General features: G+C 34.6%; 3 protein-coding genes across 3 annotated transcripts; 1 reads left to right on the plus strand and 2 right to left on the minus strand.

The window, feature by feature from the left end:
* Nucleotides 1-4,495: 4,495 nt before the first annotated feature.
* Nucleotides 4,496-6,532, minus strand: LOC137837719 (embryo-specific protein ATS3B-like). Its single transcript, XM_068646820.1, has 3 exons — nt 6,305-6,532; nt 6,082-6,195; nt 4,496-5,206 (listed from the first exon to the last, which is right to left on the minus strand). Exons 1-3 carry the CDS (start codon nt 6,425-6,427, stop codon nt 4,868-4,870), a joined length of 576 nt encoding a protein of 191 aa, XP_068502921.1. The 5' UTR covers nt 6,428-6,532; the 3' UTR covers nt 4,496-4,867.
* Nucleotides 6,533-7,583: 1,051 nt separating this feature from the next.
* On the plus strand, nt 7,584-10,470 carry LOC137838852 (uncharacterized). Its single transcript, XM_068648067.1, has 3 exons — nt 7,584-9,984; nt 10,060-10,251; nt 10,324-10,470. The coding sequence occupies exons 1-3, from the start codon at nt 7,936-7,938 to the stop codon at nt 10,468-10,470; spliced, it is 2,388 nt and encodes a 795-aa protein (XP_068504168.1). The 5' UTR covers nt 7,584-7,935.
* Nucleotides 10,471-10,903: 433 nt separating this feature from the next.
* On the minus strand, nt 10,904-13,336 carry LOC137838853 (protein MAIN-LIKE 1-like). Its single transcript, XM_068648068.1, has 5 exons — nt 13,269-13,336; nt 12,613-12,846; nt 12,147-12,538; nt 11,309-11,993; nt 10,904-11,236 (listed from the first exon to the last, which is right to left on the minus strand). The coding sequence occupies exons 2-5, from the start codon at nt 12,844-12,846 to the stop codon at nt 11,069-11,071; spliced, it is 1,479 nt and encodes a 492-aa protein (XP_068504169.1). The 5' UTR covers nt 13,269-13,336; the 3' UTR covers nt 10,904-11,068.
* Between the last annotated feature and the right edge of the window lie 3,739 nt (nt 13,337-17,075).

A 17,075-nucleotide genomic window follows, 5' to 3' on the forward strand; every position in this document is an offset into this window, starting at 1 on the left:
CTCACTTTGTATTTGCAGGATAAGAAAGAGGTTTGGGTAGAGATCTTTGTTCACAGATTGAATCATACGTAGAAGGCTTGATGTGTTTTAGGGGAGTATAATTCTATTAGACGGCAGGAGGAGAGGAAGAGTTTGATCTTTGTTTCAAATTACTCTAGAGAAATAAAAGGTTTTAACGCTTTTATTGAAAAATCTAAATTGGTGGATATATTGTTGGTTGACAGGAAGTTTACGTGGTATAAACCCAATGGTATGGTAAGGAGTAGGACTGAGAGGTACTTGTGTCAAAGGAATGGCTCGATCTGTGGCCACACTGTCAACAACAAATATGTATTTGATCATTGTGCAGTTGTGCTAAAAGATATGTATGTCGACTGGGGTCCGAAACCTTTTAGGTGTTTGGATGTTTGGCAAAAAGATGGTAGATTTAAAGAACTGGTGAAGTGATCTAGCTACGAAGTTCAAGGAGGAGGGATATATATCTTCAAAGAAAAATTGAAAAAGCTCAAAGCAAACTTAAAAGTCTGGAACAAAGAAATTTTTGGGGACGTAAATCACATTAGTGAGAACTTGCAAAAGAAGATTAATGAGTTAGATGATCGAGATGATGAAAGAGGCTTAGACGATTCAGAAAGAGAAGAAAGAAGGTCTTTTTTAGCTGACTTTAATAAAGTTTTGTTTAAACAAGAGGCAATTATGCATCAGAAAGCAAGGCAAAAGTGGTTGAAAACAGTTGACCTTAATGCAAAGTTTTTTCACTCGCCGGTTAATTGGAGGAGGGCAAGGAACGCGCTACATGGGGTTTTCGTTAATGGCAGTTGGTGCAAGGATAAGGACATGGTCAAGGACGAGGTTAGAGAATTTTTTGAAGATAGGTTTGCCGGGAATGATGTTTGTTAGGTTAGGTTGGACAATGTTATTTTCAATACCATCTCACAGGTTGGCAATGAGATGTTGATTGGTGACTTTTTTGAAGAAGAAATTAGGGCAGCTGTTTGGAGTTGTGACAATTTGAAGAGCCCTAGTCTCGATGGTTTTAACTTTAGTTTCATAAAGTTTAGCTGAGACATTATAAAAAAGGACGTGGTGTTGGCGGTGAATGATTTTGCAACCAACGGTAAATGGCCTAGAGGATCTAATGCATCGTTTTTATGTTTAATCCCAAAAGTTGACAATCATCAGCAGCTCTACGAGTTTAGACTCATTTCATTGGTGGTTGCTTATATAAAATTATCTCAAAAACGTTGTCTTTACGTTTGAAGAAAGTGATTAGCAAAGTTTTTGACCTCAACAGTCGACTTTTCTTGAAAGAAGGGGTTTGTTGGATAGTGTGTTAGTAGCTAATGAAGTTTTGGAAGAAGAAGAGTTGTGTTTTCTTCAAAGTTGGTTATGAGAAGGTTTACGACTCAGTCAGTTGGGAGTTTTTTTATTATATGTTAGAAAGGTTAGGTTTCTATGGTAAATGGACTCTTTGGATAAAGAGCTGCTTAGAATCTGCTTCTGTGTTAGTGCTCATGAATGGAAGTCCTACTAATGAGTTTTTTTTCCAAGAAGGGGCTACGTCAAGGAGATTTGCTAGCTCCGTTTTTGTTTCTTACAGTGACAGAGGGATTGGCAGGGGTCTCAAGATTGGCAGAAGAGAAAAATCTGATAGATAGTCTGGAGATTGGAAGGGCCAAAGTGAGGGTAAACATGTTGCAATACGCTGATGATACATAGTTTTTTTTGTGAAGCCAACAATAAAAGTGTGTTCAATATTAAGGCGATTCTACTTTGTTTTGAGCTTGCATATGGGCTTAGAGTTAATTTTTTTAAGAGTAAAATTGGTGAGATGGGGATAGACCAGCTTTTGCTCCAGCAGTTTGCGAAAATTTTGAACTATGACGTGATGGTAACTCCTTTCATCTACTTGGGGTTGCCGATCGGGGGGTGCCACAAGCGAGGTGCTTTTTGGAGTGGGGTGGTAGAGAGAGTTAAGGCTAGGCTGAGTAGGTGGAAGGGCAGGTATTTGTCGTTAGCTGGGAGAATTTGCTTGATCAAGTTTGTCTTTTCTTCTGTTTTGCTATTTTTTATGTCTTTGTTCAAAATGCCCTCAGTAGTGGAGGAGAAGATAGTAAGAATTCAGAGGAATTTTCTTTGGGATTGGGGTTCGGAAGGAAGGAAGATAGCTTGGGCCTCTTGGAAAAAGGTTTGCGAGCCTCGTGAGATTGAGGGTCTTGGTATCATTGATTTAAGGATCTTTAACTTGGCTTTGTTGGGGAAATGGATTTGGAGATTGGGATTGGATAAAGGAGGTTTGTGGAAGGAGATTTTTTAATCTAAATATGGTGGCTGGAGAAGTTTGAGAGAGGACCGAAAATTTTCTAGGGGCTCACTTTGGTGGAAAGATTTAAAGGAGGTGTGGGCTTCGGAGGGCTGCGGAAGGAATTTTGAAGACACTTTCAAGTGGAAAGTTGGTGACGGAAGAAAAAACTCTTTTTGGGAAGACAGTTGGCTGATTTGTGGTGCATTGAAGAGGGTTTTCCCGAGGTTGTTTTCTTTGAGTTCGGCCAAATATGCAAAGGTGGCACAACTTGGTGATTAGATATATGGTGTTTGGGTTTGGCGTTTAGACTGGCGAAGGTCTTTCTTCATATGGGAGAAGTCTTTGGAGTGTCATCTTCTTCAGGAGTTGCAAGGGGCGAGGTTGGATTTGGAAGAGGAGGATAGTTGAGTTTGGAAGGTTGGAGAGCCTCAAACTTATTCGGTTAATTCTGCCTATGTTTTGTTAAGGCAAGATCGCGAGGAGGAGATGTCTTTTGTGTACAGTAAGTTGTGGAGGTTTAAAGCTTTGTTTTCTGCACTTTTCACTGCCTGGAGGGTGTTGGAGAATAAGATTGCTACATTGGTCAACTTGGAAAGGCGAGGAATTGTGGTTGACAACCTTTTGTATTGTTTGTGCGAGAAGGAGAAGGAATCTCACCGCCATTTGTTTTTCGATTGCATATTTGCTTGGCTTGTTTGGTGTCATTTCTTTGAGTGGCTTGGTGTGAAGTTCGTGATTCACATTAAGTCTGTGTCAAATTATTTTCATTTCGAGTTGTGCAAAGCTTCAAGTTTGGTTAATGATTTTTGGGGAGCAATTTGGGTTGGAGTGGTGAGTGAAATTTGGAAACAAAGGAACAAAGTCATTTTTAAAAAAATGAAAGGTTGATGTGTCTGAAGTGTTTGCAATAGTTCAAGTAAAGGTTTGGTCTTAGATTTTTTTCAAAAACTCGAGGTAGGTCGTTCTCTTATTCTAATTGGTGTTTGGACCTCTTAACCTGCATGAGGTTGGTTTGTTGATGCTCTTGTTGTCATTTCGTTTTTCTTTGTATCTTTGATTTTGTCTGTTTGATATGTGTTTCTTGGGAGGTAGAAAAAGGTTAAAGTACAATTTGTATAAGGGTTTGATCACCCCTAAAGTGGTTCTTATTTATTAATTCTTTATTACTGATAAAAACCATTCACTTTGTATTTCTTTTATATCATCCTATGTCACCATATTTATCTTTCATTCCTATGAAAAGGATGGATTTGTCCTAATTAATTAACAAGAAAACCCATATAAATTCACATGTCTGCTGCATATCATTTGTGCAAAAGAACAAGTTAGCAAGTTGTAAAGTGTAAGTTTTGGGCCTCCTACGGTTGGACATTTCTGAGGATTTAACTTAACCTATTAGAAAATTAATTAAGAAGTAGAATTCAACATTATAAAATTAGTTTATAAAGTAAGATTTATACCTATTTATATTAATTTCTAGTTGATGTAAAATAATTTTAACACACCACATTCATGTCGAGATTAACATAAATGTTAATGGATCAACTCAATAAACGTTTACTATAATAGATTTTAAATGAATTTAATATTATATTAAAAAGTAAATTTTAAGTATAATTCAACTTTATAAAATTAGTTTATAAAATAAAATTTACATTATTAATATATTATTTATGAAATGTAATTATCTTTGGGTGTGAGATTCGAACCAAGAAAATTCAAGAAAAAAATAATTGTTTACTTTTAAAATGGTCAGCAAACCAGTGAACACAAGCTCATTTACCACCAAAAAATTCCCAATTTAATCCATCCAAATGCGATGTAGCAGCCTCTGATTATGTTATGTATTTGCGACTAAAGCCCCAACCTGATTTACCTAGAGTTATGTTAGATTTTATCAAATCACACACACACAAAAAAACCTTATTCAATCTATTTCAATTGAATTAGATTGCATTAGTCAGGTTCCTCCCTTAATTTTAAATATATAATAATTAAATTATTCAATTGTAGTCAATAAAAATAACTTTTATATTTTTAATTTAACTTCTAGTTAATACAATACTTTAAAATAAAATAAAATAAGAAAAATAAGTGTCACTTTATTAAATATACAAAGAAAGTAAGTATCATTTATTAAAAATACAAAAAAATGTAAATATATATTCAAAAATTAAAAATGTCTGGACATTATTTTATTAAAAACATAAAAGCGTGAATTTCATTTATCAGAATTTATCATAATCTTAGAAAGACACACCAAATTCTTCTTGAAGAAGACTTACAAGTTACAACCATTGAATTCTATTATATCAATAGATGTACTATTTCCTCTAAAAAAATGCATTATATAGTACTAGCATTTCTCCTTTCATAACATTACCATAAATTCAACATAACTCCCACAAAGCATTAAAAACAAAGTCACAAAGTAACTGACTTTGGCCAAGGGTCTTACATATCTCATGCCATGTCCCTACTTTCTGCACTACTACTAAGTTTTACCTTTGAAGGTTACATGTAAAAGGACTTTTGGTGTATTAGATAAAGTCCATAACATTATTAAAGAAGCAAAAGGCTAAGAATAAAGCCTAGAACCAAACTCATAAGCCATTTCTGAGGGGATAGTTGAAATGCAGAAGAAGGAGAAGGAGGAGTCTGACACACATTGTAGCCATACCATGTGTCACTGGGGATGGAGGTGTTGAAGGTAAAAGTAACAGGCTCTGAGTCATAGCCAAAGATTTTCACACTCTCAGGCTTCCAACCTTTCTCTTCCCCTGATCTATAAAGATACACAAAGCAAATGGGAGATGCACATGCACCATCTATCTGAAATGTATCTGAAGAACATTGCTCAAATGTCTTTGAAAGTGGATCATCTAGTCTTGGCACATATACCTGGTAATTCATGTTCAAAGTAAACAAAAAAAACAAATTAAAAGGTTTCAAGTTGCTGCAGCAGCAGATTAAGCTCCCTTGATTAGTATATATAGAAAATTCCAAGTTAGGTAACAGAGTCTCAGATGAACACTCCACACAAATTTTGAAGAGAAAATAAAATAAAATTTTCCAATTCTACAAGTTAAACTTTAAATGCAGATAAAGTTTATGAACTAACCTGAAGATACAAAAAGTGATCATTTTTTCATAATAGTTACAAATAAACAAATAGTGAGGGATAAAACATCATTAAACTTTCACCTATACTTTAAGCTGGCCTATTTGTTGACCAAATTCATGAACCCAGTTACAATAAAAATATATCTGAATATTTTTTTATCTGATATAACAACAACAAAAATTTCACTTTTTATTTTAAATGAGCAAGCATCTAGCACTTTGTTAGCCTTTAAAAACAAAAACAAAAAAATATTTTCAGCTGTAACAAAAAGGGATAGAAAATACTTATTTGCCCAGTTTATTTAGAAAAAAAGGAATTAATTATTTTCTATCAGACTACCAACAAACAAACAAAAAACCTGTCACTAGTACAAAACAATAAATAAATGTGGCTCCACCAAAATAAAAAGTAGATAAACAATATTGAGAACCATAGTAACAGTGTGAACTCCTGCAAAATACCGAATATCCATTACCTTGATTCTGGAGTTCAACTTCAATTAAGGGTTTTGCTATAACTCTTCTAGAAACAATATATTCATCAATATTTCCTTCAAAACTAGATCTTGAACCCCTTCTTTAAACACACGCCACAATGAATAAACAAATAAAATCTTGAAAATTGAAATTCATTGTAGGAAAAAAGGCAAAACCTGGTTTCCTTTAGCATCTCCAAACGCAATACCAATCTTATCAGTTGTGAACATGGGCGATGAACAACTCGTACTTATAACCAACAAGTAAGAACAGCTTGATTCAGTTTTCATCTATTAAACAAACAAACAAAAAGTATTAATTAAGCATCTTAGTGTGCATAATCAAACTTCAAAACAAAACAGAAAAAAAGGGTCTTCTTAGAAATTAGAATAAAGTTACCTGGATATACCCCGCAGAGAAGGATTCAGCTGCATGAAGTTTCACAGAAACAGCTTCGGGCTCTGAAACTGAAAGGCTCAGTGCAGAGGAAAAGCATAACAAAAAAAGAACAAACTTGGTCATTTTTTTTTCTTCAGAAGCTGAAAACCCCAAAATTCAAGAATAGAGTTTTGTGAAGTTCTGCGCAAAATGGTCAAAGTTCAGTGTCTCTTTGTTTTGCTTTGGAATCTATGTGCACGTTATTTATATGCATCACGGCACCACATAAACGGCAAGAAAAAACGTCGTTTAGCAAAGGAAGGGTAAATGCGACTTTTCACCCTCGCGTTTTTCCCCTGTCCATGTCGTTCCATGTTCGATGTTTTTTTTACTGGTATATATACGTTCCGTGCTTTGCACGAGTTTGAATTTTAAAATTGATGCATGGACATAGCAACAAGGTAACTTTAAAAACAACATGGGACCACGGAAATTCTGAATTAAAACGAAAATGTGTCAGTTAAGTTTCCCTCCCATTTTCTTATTATTTATTCATGGTATTAATAATAAATAATAAATTTCAACAAAAAAAATAGTAATAAAAATTAAAAACTTGCAATCTCTTATTCAACCTACTTGTTACAAGTGAGTAGTTATGGCCAAATGTTCTCTTGAAGGCAATTGCTTCCTGCACCCGATCAATTGTGATTGGCACCCGACACATTTTTTAAAATCCAAAAATGCCCTTGTCTTCTTCATTTATGAAAACATTGAATGGTGAGGAAGAAGAAGTTCATGAATGTGTGAAGCTTTGGTTTGAGCTGCAAAAGATAAGGTTGTGCTTCGTTCATTGTTGCTAAGTTGAGTGTAAGCTTCGTTTGGCAAGTTAAAGGAGGTAATTAATCCATTTTCGTTCGTCTTTGGTTATTTTCTCGAGCTCAGCTGGTCCCGGATATCGGAATCCGGAATTCAAATTTTCTGCCTACGGATATTAATATCCGGAAGTCAAAATTTTGTATACGGATAATAATATCCGGAACTAGGATTTGCCTACGGACGCTGATATCCGTAGTTCATATTTGCCTTACGGATGAAAATATCCGTAGTTCATAATATTGCCTTACGGATGAAAATATCCGGGACTAGTATTTGCCTTACGGATGAAAATATTCGTAGTTCATAATATTGCCTTACGGATATATATATCCGGAAGTTAACTGTTGATATTTTTTTGGTTATGGATTAATTTATCCGGAAGTGAAGTGTTAATTTTTTTCAGCAACCGAATGGATTCAACAGAGTCATACATGGGAGTTTTAGGGGAGATTGATGTGTGGGATGGATTAGATGATGTTGATCTGGAGCAGTCAACAAGTTATAACGCATTAGATAATGAACACAGGGCACATGAATGTAGTGAGGCATTTTCTACAAATGAGGTATGGTCAATGTTGGGTTGTGAATGTTTTTTATATGAATTATTTTTAAATTTGGCATGATGATCAAGATGTTCTTTTAAATTTTTAAGAATGTTATTGTAGGTATTTCGTGATCGAGATGAGCTGTTAGATTGGGCGAGAAGTGTTGGCTATAGTTATGGGTTTGTCATTATTATATTAAGGTCAGATACATGGACGGGCCAACGAGGAAGGATGACCTATGTATTGTTAGGTTGTGAGAGAGGAGGTAAATACAGACGGTATAAAAAAGAAGTAGATGTCAGTCAAACTGGAAGTAGGAAGTGTGAGTGTCCTTTCAGATTGCGAGGCAAACCAGTCAAAGGTGGTCAAGGGTGGAAGGTTGAATTAATTTGTGGTTCTCACAATCATGACTTGGCAGAGACAATGGTGGGTCATCCCTATGCTGGAAGGTTAAGTATAGAGGAAAAGGTTATGGTTGAGGATATGAGTAAAACTGCGGTGAAGCCAAGAAATATTTTACTAACCATGAAAGAGAGAAATGAGAAGAATGTGACAACGATTAAGCAGGTTTATAATGCAATCACTGTTCACCGAAGATCACAACGAGGTCACAGAACAGAAATGCAACAACTGATGTTGTTACTAGAGCGAGACAGGTACGTGCATTGGTGTAGGTGCGATGAGGTCTCTAATATTGTGCAAGATATATTTTGGACACACCCAGATTCAGTAAAATTGGTGAACTCATTTAACATTGTCATATTAATGGATAGTACGTACAAGACGAACAAGTATAGGATGCCGTTACTTGAGGTTGTTGGGATTACGTCTACAGGTTTGACTTTCTCCGTTGCATTTTGTTTACTAGCAGCAGAAAAGGAAAATAATTTTTTTTGGGCCCTTGACAGACTTAAAGGGTTGTTTTTAAGAGTTGATTCATGCCCTAGGGTGGTGGTATGTGATAGAGATGTTGCCTTAATGAATGCAATTAGAATGGTGTTTCCTGAAGCTTATAATTTGCTATGTCGGTTTCACATTGATAAAAATGTGAAAGCAAAATGTAAAATGTTGGTGCATCCAAGAGAGGCATGGGATCAAGTAATGGAAGTGTGGGGATCTGTTGTGGATTGTGATATTGTTGAGGCCTTTGAAGATCGTGTCAATGCTCTTCGAGTTGTCTGTTCTCCATGGCCTATATTTGTTGATTATGTGATGGATACATGGTTACGTCCACATAAAGAAAAATTTGTCAAGGCATGGATAGATAAGGTGATGCACTTAGGAAACACAACAAGTAACAGAGTTGAGTCGGCACACTGGAGCCTAAAGAGAGTTCTTCATAATTCGATGGGGGATTTATGTTTCTGCTGGGATTCCATCAATAAGATGATTATTTTACAACATAATGCAATCAAAGATTCATTCCAAAAGAGTTTGCATGTGGTTGGACATCGGTTCAAGGTTACAGCTTACAAAAAATTGTTAGGTTTTGTGTCTAAATATGCTTTGAACCTTATTTCAGAAGAACTTGATAGGGTTAAATCAGTGGGGTTTGATAAAAGTAGGTGTGGATGTAGTCTTACATGTACTCATGGTCTTCCTTGTGCGTGTCAATTGGCTTCATTTGGTGTTGGTAGCATACCACTTAAATCAGTACATGTGATGTGGACTCGTTTAAGTTTTGAAGACATTGCTACTGAACAATCTTCATCTGAGTTGTCAATTGATAAAGAGTTTGAGGTCATCGCGAAGCGGTTTAAAGAGTTGGATGTTGCAGGTAAGGTTAACATCAAGAGTAAATTGCAGGATATTGCCTTTCCAGAGAAAACATCTATTTACGCACCAGATCATAAGGTGAAAACAAAAGGTGCTGTAAAGATGTCTCGTCCTACCAAATTCATGAGATCAACTAAGCGAATCCCTTCTTATTTTGAACATGTGGATTTCTTACACTCACAACATGATAGTTGTGCAAGCAAAAAATCTAATGAAGAAAGCTTACCAGAAATTGTACCAGCAAAATGTATTCCTTTCCTTGATCAGTTCCCTGTAGGGTATCATCCATATATTGTTGATGTTGTTGACGTTAGGGCTGATGGCCATTGTGGCTACCGTGCTGTTGCTGCCCAATTGGGAATGGGAGAGGAGTCATGGGCTGTTGTTCGAATGAATTTGTTAAAAGAACTAAGTGAATGGAGACAAGAATATGTTCAACTCTTTGGTGGTGATGATAGATATGAATACTTGAAGAACTCACTTCTAGTGGAACACATGTCTATGGTACCAACCACTAAAACCATTTCATTTTTACATTGCATTTCTTTATTTAACTTTGTTTGTCAATTGTACTTGCAGGCAGGAACAGATAAGTGGATGACAATTCCAGACATGGGATATGTTATTGCAAATCGGTATAATGTCATTCTTGTTTCTTTGTCCATGTTACAATCATTGAGTATTTTTCCTTTAAGAACCCAAGCACCAAGTAACTTCTGTCAACACCGAATCATTGCAATTGGACATGTCCACGGAAATCATTTTGTCCAGGTATAAACTAAACCAATCAAGATTGATGTGCTAAATCAAGATTTGTGTACCTTATATTTATTACCTTTATAGTTCAAGCTCAAAGATGGTTGTCCAATTCCACCTACGGATATATTGTGGGCATCACATCGTTATCCGGCGGCCCAAACTTGGTCAACATACTACACTAGCCGGATACAAGTTTATACCCAACTAATGTCCATTAGACGATATTTGTAATTATAACATTTGTAATAGCATAATTTAGATTTATGGATGTTTAGTACATTTGCAGTTGTCCTACAATATTCACTGAAGTCACTGTTATGCCTACGGATAAAAAAATCCGGAAGTCACTGTCATGCCTACGGATAAAACAATCCGGAAGTCACTGTTATGCCTACGGATAAAAAAATCCGGAAGTCACTGTTATGCCTACGGATAAAAAAATCCGGAAGTCACAGTTATGCCTACGGATAAAAAAAATTCGAAAGTCACAATTATGCCTACGGATAAAAATATCCGTAAGTCACTATTATGCCTACGGATAAAAATATCCGTAAGTCATACTTTTGCCTACGGATAAATATATGCGTAAGCCAGTGATTTCTGTATTAATGATCATATTGAAACATATAAGGATCATATTGAAACATATAAAATAAAAGTAACGTGAAGCAAGAACCGATAAGGATCATATTGAAACATATAATTAAGGTTCAGATACATTGTCATGGATCATATTGAAACATATAATTAAGGTTCAGATACATTGTCATGGATCAAAATATTACATAAAAAGAAATCGTAATACATCTGACATATTGAGAAATCCTAATCAATCATTCCTACGTGCATGTCTCCTGACATAAACAGCTCTTTCATCAGTCGCTCCTCGTGCTAACGTAATGGCTACTTGTATGCCTTCCCAAACAGGGCTGCCCTCCACGACATCGCCATGATCAAGTAATGGCTGCAATGTCTCTGTAATTCTACGACAAATACCCTACAAGCATGAATGACATACTATTAGAAAAAAACAATAGAAATTAATATCTTAACAAGGTTAGAAGCATACCAGAGCAGGATGTGACTCCTCATGATGACTTGGCACTGCTTCGTGATGACGTGCATCTGAGGGTACCGGTACAGGACGGTCATCCTCATCTGTATTAATCACATATGGATGTGATACAGATCTAAACCAACCCATGTACTCTTGAACGCAAGCGTCAGGATGACGTGCTATGGCATAGTCATGTATGACATAATCATTGAAATGTAACCATCGACGGTCCATTTCATTTGTATCCGGATGACCATGTCCAATTACAGATGGGTTGCGAGGGATGATCTGTGTATAGCCATACTGACGCAGAACACGTTCTGGCATGTGCAGCTGTGTCCAATTTCCAAGCCTCAAATAACCACAGAATAAGGAAATCCACTCGAATGGACGTTCTTCCCTGTGCTCGTTGTATGGACAAAACCGAATGGAAGCTGGTGTCAATGTATCCAACTGTGATCGTACAACAACAATTGAAGTACCTTTTCCAGCATCATACAGCCTGCATCGAGGTTGATCTTCATAATACAATGCTTGCATACGTCTCATCCCTATAGACGGGAAATGCTCATAAATCCACCCCTGCAACAATGTTGCATAACCAGCTAGTTGCTTTGTATTTGCATAACTACAATCTCCTAGCTGTTCATACATGTGAGTTAGGGCAGCTGCTGCCCAAGAATATCCCCCGGTAAGCCTCAAATCAACAAAAAATCCAAGATAAAACACACTTACTGATGTAGCACTCTTGTCCGCAAAAATAGTGCAACCGACAAGGTGAAGTAAGTATGCTCTGGCAGCCACAGTCCACTGCCTCCTTGAGCATGCATCTTGATACACTTCTCATAACCAGCTAAGGCGCACATGAGCTCCCCGACAGTGTCTTGTTTCTTCATATGCAAGTGCATGGTCAATACGGAGGGCTTCTACCAATAAATCAGTCGCCGAATCAGAATCTAAGGTTTCCTGTGTGTAAAACTGACCGACAATGGGTAAATGTAACAAATTTGACACATCATCAAGAGTGATGGTCATCTCCCCAACCGGTAAATGAAAACTGTTTGTCTCTGCATGCCACCTCTCTACAAAAGCACACAGCAGTCCTCGGTCTAGACTCTCATAACTAGCATGAAGCAGACCACCTAAGCCAGACAATTCTACAGCAGCTTCTATGCGCTCATGAGGTGCTCCTAACTTATTTATCTTCCTCCCATGTGAAACGACCTTCAGCTCACCACGATCCTACAATAATCAACATATATCATCAATAATCAGGAATACATAACAAATACAAAAATTTATTTTTCATTACTTACCAAACCATCCCACAACTGTTTGGCTACGTGATGTTCATAATTAACAAGTAAGGACTTATCCAATGGCCCTCCTGGATAGCCTTCATCATCAACTTCAACTTCTTCTTGTTCAATATAATCTTCAAACTCTTGATTTGGAATTGAAGTACTAGACCCACCCCGTTTTCTTCTAATCGATGCAGTTGGACGCACACGATCCAAATTAGAACTTCCTCCACCTCTAGTCCGCACCATCTTACATTTCATAAAAGTAACATTCAATCCAACATATATAACAAAATTATAACACATATAGTTTAAAACACTTGTGAAAAATTTCACACTAATACGGATATTAATATCCGCAGACCAATAACAACAATCCGGATAAAAATATCCGCAAGTCAAACGTAGCTTACGGATAAAAATATCCGGAACCCACTTTTGAATTACGAACAAAAAAATCCGGAACCAATTCTTGCACTACGGATAAAAATATCCGTAAGCCATTAATGAAGTCCGGATGAAAAAATCCGGATGCCAATATTCTTCTGCGGATAAATTTATCCAGAACCAAATGGTGGTCTACGGATAAAGTTATCCGGAAGCAAAGGGTGATCTGCGGATAAAATTATTCGGAATGTACTACTCTACGAAGAAAAATCCATGAACGGTACCTCAACTTCTTTGACGATGAAGCACTCACGACGAAGCAAACCAACTCTGCTCACGGTGGCTCACGGTGGCTCACGGTGCCTCCCTGCAACTTCACGGTGGCTGCTGCTGCTTCACGGTGGCTGCTGCTTCACGGTGGCTGCTGCTTCACGGTGAAGAAGAAGAAGAAGAAGAAGAACCCTATTGTTGGGTGCAGGCATTGGGTGCAGATCATAATTTAAGTGTTTTTAATTTCATTAAGGGTAATATGGTCTTTTCACAAATCTGATTGGGTGCCCGTCACAAAGCATTGGGTGCAGGGAGAATGAGCCTCTCTTGAAATAACTTTCTTGGTTGTAGTATGTGAATGCAATTTCTTATTGCACCTCCATGGTTTCTTTCTATACCTCATTGTTGAAATTCCAAAAATATTCTTCTAAATATTTTAAATTTTTTTTATTCAAAAATTATTTTCTAAATTCTTAATTAACTTCTAAATTATAGAATTTGAAATATAAAATTGACTTCCAAATTATTTGACTGAATTAAAAATAACTTTTAACTGTAAAATTCAGAAGTCAACTTTTGTATTCTAAATTTTTTTAAATTGTATAATTATAATATAAAGTTGATTTCCGAATTTTATAGTTCTGAAGTTATATCTAAAATAAAAAATAACTTTTGAATTGAATTTTATATTTCAAATTCTAAAATTTGAAAATCATTACAAATTTCAAACTTTAGTTGGCTTCCGAATTATTGATTGTTGCAAATGATTCACAAATAACATTTTTATCATCTCTTTCCTTTCCGTTTTTGTTTTTTCTTCCCATGCTTTGTTACTGTTATCTACGTTCATATTCACCAAATTATTGTTTGTTTCAAATGCTTCACAAATAACATTTTTATCATCTCTTTCCTTTCTCTTTTTGTATTTTCTTCCTATGCTTCATCCATGATTTTCTTTTATTTGCAAGAAAATAATATATAAATAGAGGTATTTTAAGGATACTTCAACCTTTATATAAGAGACAAAAATAAGCAAACTTGAACAAACATATTCTTTCTTATCTTACCTCTAATCTTTTATGCACACCCAACAGTTTTGATCTACGCTTCTCTAACCAATATTATTTTTAATAGATTTCATACACACTAATGGTTTCAGACACCAATCAGAATGAGAAAAACATGTTAAGCGTACATTCGAGATCATTCATGGCCAAATTTTCAGTTGCTTTATTTTTGAAAATCTTGTTATTTTTTTATTTCCACAATTCTCCAATAACTACTATCTACCCACATTCATATATGATTAACAACTTCACTCTCCTGAATAAACTTAAACTGAGAAAAAAAAAGCATTTTTTATCTGTAATATTTTACATCATTATGAGTGTCCAAAAACTAATAACTTCAAAAGTCATTTCATTGAAACCAAGAAGATGATGGAGGATGCAGGAACTTAGGAAAAAAGAACTATGAAAGTGCGGGAAGAAATTGCCTTTGTAGAAATATAGAGGCAAATAAAGTATGAACAAAGTAATTTAGGAATTAATTAATTAGTGTTAATGATAATTTTCTAAAAAATCTCTTTAGGTGATACGAATTTTAAATGGAAAATAAAATAAATAGAATAAAACTTATACAAGTTTTATATTTCGACTTAAAAACATCTAAAAAGTAAAATAAGATTTGTATTCTAGTATCTAAATATTACTATTAATAAATAAAAAGAACTGAGTTACAATAATGGTTAAATATAAATGAGATTTTTATTCTATATCTATATCTATATATATATATATATATATATATGAAAATAAATTTCAAATATCTAGTACTATTTATTGTTATTAAATAAAAAATTAATTACAAATCTGAATTTTAAAACAATCTATGCAATCTGGTAAACTTAACTAATACCAAATAAATGAGAGGACGTAGACATGGTTAAGAAGAAAATCTAACTTATACAAGCAACAGTTGCTTTACAACTATAGAATAAAAGAGATGCATCCATGTTTAAGGATCAGGAGAAAGAAATAACACTCATCACAAATATCATATAATCTTTCTGTTTAAAAATATCTGATATTAAATTCTTTAATAAAACATTACATAATTTGATAAAGAAATATATAAATATATATATATATATAAAGTTTCTAAATATATTTAATATATATAACCCTTTTAAATAAGTTCGTCTAAAATATTTACTAATATTTTTATTTAACTGTGTTAAATTTTAAAATATGTGCAAATATAATTAAAAAAAATATGTGTATAATATAAGAATTTGATTTTATGAGTATAAGGAGATAAAGTTTAAAGTTTATGAAGAATATGATAACTGTATTTTTCGGTTAAATAAATAAAAATAAATAAATAATTTTTTTTCTTCATTTTTCTAATTAAAATTATTTTACTTCTCTTTAACTTCTTTTTTACCTTCTTTCTATCTTTTCAAATAGTTCATTGCTCTCCCTTTATAAGCCTACAAGTAGGTGGATAAGTAAAAGCAGGTTTAACTTAGTAAAAGAGAACCGCGTGATTAAGGTTTGGTTTTCTGTGACCAATCTAAAGGATCTCTAAATATCATCATTATATTCTCTTTTTCATAATTAGGTTCCTTGAAAGACATTTTCAAGTGAAAGAATTTAACATATATTTTTAACAAGGCCAACCTACTTTAAGGAAATTAAGTATATTTGAAAGTTAAATGTTTATGATTTAGCTATTGTTGAGAAATTGCTAATTGTATAATTGAATAAGAAAGTGGTTAAATTGTTCAATTTTAAATTTGTTTGTGCACTGGTATCGCCGAACGACCAATGTCATGTCTCGGTCCCATTCCTGGATTGACTGACATGAGGTCCGTGTCCATTGGACTGACCGGCAACATAAGCCAAAGGACGCTCAAGTAAGGTCAATGAAGTTAATTCATGATTAGAAGCTAGGTAATGCAACCCTAACCGCGATCCAACTTCCTAATCCAATCCAATGAGGAAAGTCCACTAAGGTAATATAAATAGCACACATTTCAAGAATGAGGTACCTCATTATCTACAGTACTCTAATAACCGAGTGTCGAACCCATTTGCTGACTTGAGCATCAAAGTGTCTTCTGCAGGTACCCCTATTCGGAAATCACTAAAAGACCAAGAGTTGAGACTAGGAAGGAAGGGGGATGAACAAGCAAGGGAGGAAGTTGAAGAGCAACACGACCGACTAAGAAAAAGGAAGAAGACGAATCCTCTCAATAGTTCTATGGACCCCAACCCTCACACGAGAACAATTTTATTGAATTGAAAATATGTTCCACTAATACCATTAAAATTATATTTTATGGTGTAGATTGAATGGTTATAATGATAATGGATGTTAAGAATTTGGTTTATGATTAAGTTAATGATTTATGATTAAGTTAATGTTTGGTAGAGTGAAAATTAGTTTTGGGATTGAATTTTCATGTTATAAATTGAATGGTAGAATAAATTTTGATTTGGAGTAGAATTTATATGGTAATTATTTCAGTTGGAAAAAAATGAAGAATTGGGTTTGTATTTTATCACGACTCTTTTTTTTTTTAATATAAATAATGTTATTGTAAATTTAGGTTGGATTTCTCTTTTTTTTTTTCACTTTTCTAAATATTCAGAATCTTGATCTTTGGATCTTTATATTTGAATTTCAGTCTTTTGAGTCCTCAACATGAGTACTACATGTTATTATACTTTAACATTCAAATGTTATTATACTTTCACATTCAAGTTATGTTCTTTTATTGGATATGAGTAGTGAGTATGTAGTACACTAAGAAATTC

This window comes from Phaseolus vulgaris, chromosome 4, assembly GCF_000499845.2.
Source record: "Phaseolus vulgaris cultivar G19833 chromosome 4, P. vulgaris v2.0, whole genome shotgun sequence".
In the NCBI taxonomy this organism is placed as follows: Eukaryota; Viridiplantae; Streptophyta; class Magnoliopsida; order Fabales; family Fabaceae; genus Phaseolus; species Phaseolus vulgaris.